General features: G+C 41.5%; 1 protein-coding gene across 2 annotated transcripts in view; it reads right to left on the bottom strand.

Annotated features, from left to right (window-relative positions):
- Positions 1 to 2759: 2759 nt before the first annotated feature.
- KCNB1 (potassium voltage-gated channel subfamily B member 1) overlaps positions 2760 to 6000 on the bottom strand; it is a 293763-nt gene continuing 290522 nt past the window's right edge. For both annotated transcript variants that reach the window (XM_029614643.1, XM_029614642.1), the window contains exon 3: positions 2760 to 5435. In XM_029614643.1, coding sequence (XP_029470503.1) covers positions 3375 to 5435 — 2061 coding nt within the window. In that variant the 3' untranslated portion in view covers positions 2760 to 3374. The remainder of the gene's footprint in view (positions 5436 to 6000) is intronic.

Below are 6000 nucleotides of genomic sequence, written 5' to 3'. Positions count from 1 at the left end.
TTTCCTTTTGTGCCATTTTCAAAACTAAATGGAAAAGTAACAGAGTTTTGGTAAGTTTTTACCTCTGGGTGTGTGCTAAATCCATCAGGAGTGAATTTTCAAAACCTTTATGCATGTAAAATTAGCACATGTAGCTTGACTTGTGTACATCAAAAGTATGCGCATATTTTTGCTCTTGCGCACACATTTATGTGCAAAACAAGAGAGCGGTCTATAGGTGTTCCAGGGTGGAGGCAAGAGGTATTTTATAACAGATGTACATGTGCATACATTTGCAACTTATTTGCATAATTTCACATCTAATTATCCTGTGTAATTGATATCAGACTCGTCTATAATTGACTATTGGCTGGGAGCGGAGGTCTGGGTGAACTGGGGGGAGTTCAGAGTGAAGAACCAGGAGGGTTTCAATGACCTGGAGAAGGACTGGGTGAACTGGTGGAGGTTTGGGCAAACTGGTAATTTCAGTTACACACGCATGTTTTAAAATACACCGACTTCCACGCATAAACAGAGTTTTACGCGAACAAATCACAATTTTTTTCACATGTAAAATACACGCACGTATGTTTTTGAAACAGGTAAGAAAAGTACATGCTTTCAATGCATTCCTGATATTCACACCTATGCTAGGGGTAGACATATGTATATTTTAAAAAATGTGCGTACCTGATAGCAGCAGGTTATAAAATAACTGTAGTACATCGCTGCATGGCCATATATATGTGTGTATATGGGGATCGCACAAAGTTTTTAGAAATTTATTCTCGGGGTCGGTAGCTTTCATAACGGTGCACACGCGCACATGTGCGTGGGTTCGTCGGCCCGTGCCCAGAGACATGGCCATTTTATAACATGCTCGCGTATATGCGCACATGTTATGAAACGACATGACCGCGTGCACGTGTGCGCTCAGTTTTCAGTAGGGACGCAACTATGCGCGCAAATGCCAAATCTACCGCGTAACTGGGGGGGATTTTAAAAGGCATGCGCGCCAGTTTGCCCAGTTCATTTCCAGTTTGCCCAGTTAAGGGATAGGACTTCCCTTCCTCCTGTTAGACCCGACCCTTAAAACCCGGCTGATCTTTGTACATTTTATTATTTGATAAGTTACAAGTCATCCATAGCAGAAGTAAAGTTGCACGGCAGGGCACCCTGGCGTGTGCCAGTGCACTTAAGTATTTATGCGCTAATTTCAAATTTAAATCCAGGAACGCCCATGGCCAGGCCCTCCCCCCTCCTTTTTTTGAACTTTTTATTTGTGTGTGCAGCGGCAAGTACACGTGCATCTGGGCAGCTTTAGAAATCTGCTCGGCACATGCCGGCCCGACAGATTCGTGCACCCCCTAATTTCGGCGTGCTTCGGGATTTTAAAATTCACCTTTTAGTGCGTGCCAAAAAAAAACAAACCAATGACATGAAAAAGACTTCTCAAAGTCATGAAAAAAAAGAAACTCGGAACATTTTTGGACTGAACAGCCCTAGTATGTGGTCTCAAAAGCTCATGGAGAGCATCCACTTCAAGTGATTCTTATGCTGTTGCCAGCAAGAGGTACCATGACCTGCAGAGACTCCAGCTTAATCTGGATCCGATACAGGTCCCAGAACTCTGCACTCCATCTTCTGTACCAGGATAAACTCATTGCATGCAAAAATATACAATTTAGATACTCATAAAGCCATGAAACAAACCTGTGCAGCATCGCTCAACACCATGCACTCTGACGCATATGGATTTATTTCCAACAGCTTCTGCCATTTCTTTCTAATGGTGAACCTCTTGAAAATAAACTCTATTATCCGTTGCTGTTAGTTTTATTACAAAAGAAACGAAAAAAAGAGTAGTTACAGTAAGAGGCACAAATTAAAAGTGCTTATTTTAAAGTGCTAGATTTTTTTTTTACAGTCATATTTTCTATGCAAAAATAATTGCTTTTTTTAAATATTAAAAAACATCAAATTCTGCCATAGCAGATGACACACCTGCATGTTAATTACAGTAAGAAAAAAACAAAAACAAAAAAACAAAACAGGGTTGACCTGAAAACTCAGCGGCAGTGCTGTGCGCTGCCTTCAGGACGATCAGGGCTCGATTCCTGGATCCAGCTTCCGCTTACCAGGCTGTCCAGGGCCGGGGGGTGCTGCGGAGCTAGCATTCATAACCACGAAAGGGAGGCGACTCCCCCGCCGTCGCTTGAACAGCGGCACCTCCCGGCCCGGGTTCCGGGCGCACACATTCCGGCTTCTAAACGGAGCGGTGGTCTGTGGTCCTCAGCCAAGGATTGTGGCTGTGATGTGTTGGGATCGGAAAAGGGGGCGAGGAGAGAACCTGTGGGGGCGGGGAATCCCAGGTAGTTGCGATTGGAGGCTCAAAGCGCCATGCCCCTGGTAGGAGCTGGTTCCAGTTGAGCTGGAAGACCCAAGGATTGGAGAAAACAGCTTGGTTAAAAAAAACAAAAAAAAAACCCCACGAAATGATATTTAAAATGTAAGATGGTTACTACTTGTTAAAAACATTGTTTCCATGTACAGCTTTAAATATGCAATCAAACTTTTCTATGTCTAAATTTAAGACTCATTATGGTTATTTCATTTTTGGATACAGTTTTGAATACCCTCCCCTCCCCCCCCCCTTCACACACATATTCTGTACATTTTCCCCCATTGGTAAAACCCAGAGGGAATGAGGCAATATAATGATTAAGGTTTACATAATTCTTACTTGAAGAGCTGTACAAATTCCTGGGCCATTTTAAACTTGATACAAGTGGTGCAACTCACCCTGATGATATTTCAAGAAATAAAACCCTTGTTTGGTTTTACAGTACCTTGAAATATTAAAACATATGCGAGGAAATCCAACATATTAGCACACTACATCCTGGTTTAAAATGTAATTTTTCTTAAATGTAATTAAAGCAGAGATATTTCCTGTTATCCAGAAACAAGAAGATTGAACTAGGGTATTAATAGCTACATTTGGGCAGCAAATGTGACTTTTTAAATCAGAACAAGCCAACCGTATTGGTCTTAGTGTTCTGGTCTACTTGCTTTTATTTCCCTACGGAAAAGAAAAGCAATTAAAATGTTGAAAATATGCAAAACAAAAGGTCCATGATAATGGAGAGAATATTTGGTCAAATGGCTTTGAAGTAGGGCATTGAAGGAGAGCTGTAAAGATTTCTAATACGAGTCTCAACTGATAGTTCTAGTATGATTTGGGAGCTGTCTTTATAGCTGTTTGATGTTCCCCCTTTGTGCACTCCCTCAGGCTTTAGAAAGAGATAAGCTTCTTTCAGTCAGATTCGATGCCATGCATAGCTCTTTGAGTGTACAGACCCGCCTTTCAGCACTCAAGTCTTTTAGACCATGTGTCAAATGCTTGGATCACATGTGTTGGCATGTCCACTTCCACCAGGCAGCACATGGACTTCTGGGGGAATATGGTTCTCCACCTTGACAGTTTCTCGATTTCCTTGGCTTTTTCCAGTCATACCTTCCATGGAGTAAATGCAGTTCTGGCCTACTAACATAGGTGAAGCAGTACTCTCCAGACTGTTCTTCTGCATTCTGTAAATATTATCCTTTTGCTTTTGATAACCACTGTTTGGAATACTGTACTTTGTGCTGACGTTTCCAAGTCGTTCTTTGGAAGGACTGGAATTCATGCCATCAAGCAACTGACCTTCATCCTCACTGTCAGCGTCTATAAATTTATGTACACTAGCATCGTGAAAAGTGAAAGCTATTGCCGTATGTTTTTCAGGAGATTGGAGAGGTATTCTCGCACTGGCAGTAGTATACACAGAGGAGTCTGGGCTCACCAATGATTGGTCAGAATGTAAAGCACTGTCTAGTCTAGCAGCGGCACCTCTGTTTCTCAGAGAATCTGAAAATGTCCCCAGTTTTTCTGAGGTTGGTGGTAGTGTGCTGGTATCATCTTTCATAGAGTTGACGTTCAAAGACCTTAGTTTCAAAGAACTGTTGGCCTGCACTGAGCTTTTAGGATTTTCTGTGAATAACACTGCATGAGGACTGTCTTCAGAATTTGGGCTGATCTCTGTGAATATATCCCCACTGATGTCGGTAGATAGCTGCCTGTTCTTCACACCTTTATGCTCTCGAAGCATCTCCCTTGCTGAATTTCCACTTGCTTTGCAAGGTAGGTTTGCAAGCGGACTATGAGAAAACCTCCCAGATTCAGGGAATTCGGTAGCACAGCTTATAAAACTGTCTATGCTTGACATACTTCTAATATCGATGATCCCATCAGTACGAGTGGCCAGTAAAGGTTCCCTCGGACCAGGAATGGTTTCCATCTCTAATTCCTCTGTTGGTTTCCCAGCTTGACCTGCTTCTTTAGTGTTAAGGACTGGCTGAGACTGAGTCTTCGCCATTTTGTTGTACATATCCTCTAGCTGCTGAACATTAAGGTGCTGTGGACTGGAACAAGACTGAGCCTTTTCTGGTGATCTCTGTTCTTTAGTGTCAAAAGACTTATTAGAGCTAGTCTCAGACAGAGTTCTCTTTGTCCATTTCCATTTACCGGGTGATAGATTATTATCCTGTGTTGTCTCTTTTATCCCTATATTCTCTTCATTTTTTTCCACAACAACATCCATCAGCTCTATACTACGGGCAAATGCATCCTTCACATTCATGGAGACAATGCTTCCATTCCTCTTTGCTCTTTCAAGTGCTTCTCTTCGTTTGATTGCTTTCTCTTGCCTCTTTTGCTCTTTATAGAACTCTGAGAAGTTGTTTACTATAATAGGAATTGGTAGAGCAATCACAAGCACCCCTGCAATGCAACACAAGCCACCAACGATTTTACCTAAAAGTGTTTTAGGGTAGATGTCTCCATAGCCTACTGTGGTCATTGTGATAGTAGCCCACCAGAAAGATGCTGGGATGCTCTTGAATTTTGTCTCCTCTTCATCTTTTTCTGCAAAAAAAACTAAGCTTGAAAAGATCATAATGCCCATAGCCAGAAACAAGATGAGTAAACCGAGTTCATTGTAGCTTCTTCTCAGGGTAAATCCCAAGGATTGTAAGCCTGTAGAGTGCCTGGCCAGCTTGAGAATTCGGAGTATTCGCATTATGCGAAATATCTGAACCACTCTCCTTACATTCTGAAACTGAAGTACACTTTTGTTTGATTCTGTGAGAAAAATAGTGACATAGTAGGGCAAGATGGCTAACAAGTCAATGACATTGAGAGGACCTTTGAAAAACTTCCATTTGTTAGGTGACGACAGGAACCTCAAGAAGTACTCCATTGTAAACCATGCAATGCATACTGCTTCCACATGAGCAAGCTGAGGGTTGTCTGTTGTTTGTCCAAATTGGTCTGTACCTTGTAGATCTGGAAGTGTGTTTAGTGACAAGGCAATTGTAGATAATACAATAAACAGGATGGAAATTATCGCCAGAATCTGGAAAAAAAAAAGATAATCATGTTAGTTCTTTACAAAAGTATTTGCTGTCTAGTGCATGTGAAAATAACACAGTCACTGAAACAATCAGACAAAAAAAATCCAATGACTTAGAAATATTAAAAAGCTCTTTGTCACTGTAATAGCAATGGACACTATAATCAAACATTATATGGTGCCTCTCTCCCAGTTTTTATTGTATGTGCTATGGTGGAAGGTCTGTCAGTAAATTGCTACAGATGTTTTATTACTTCAGACAGACTCATCCTTTCTAGATTCAGAAGTGTAATGTTAGGCCTCTGGTTTAACTAAAGAATAAACATTCATGACCAGATGCCATGGAAGAGTTAGCTAATCAATGTAAAGAAATCCATAGTTCTACTGGTCTTAGAAATACATTTTCTCAACATCACTGTTCAAAAGGGACAAGTTTAAGGATCAAATGAGAGAGCTGTCACATCCCCTGATGGGAAAAGTGGTAATAGGTGTACATAAGAGGCACAAGGTACGCCATCGACACCGCGCATCACCGCAAACCTTTGTTATATTGGCCCTATAGTGCCTT

This window comes from Rhinatrema bivittatum, chromosome 8 (assembly GCF_901001135.1).
Source record: "Rhinatrema bivittatum chromosome 8, aRhiBiv1.1, whole genome shotgun sequence".
Taxonomy (NCBI): domain Eukaryota; kingdom Metazoa; phylum Chordata; class Amphibia; order Gymnophiona; family Rhinatrematidae; genus Rhinatrema; species Rhinatrema bivittatum.
Note: the sequence above shows the minus strand (reverse complement) of the source record. Positions and strands in the feature narration are given on the sequence as shown.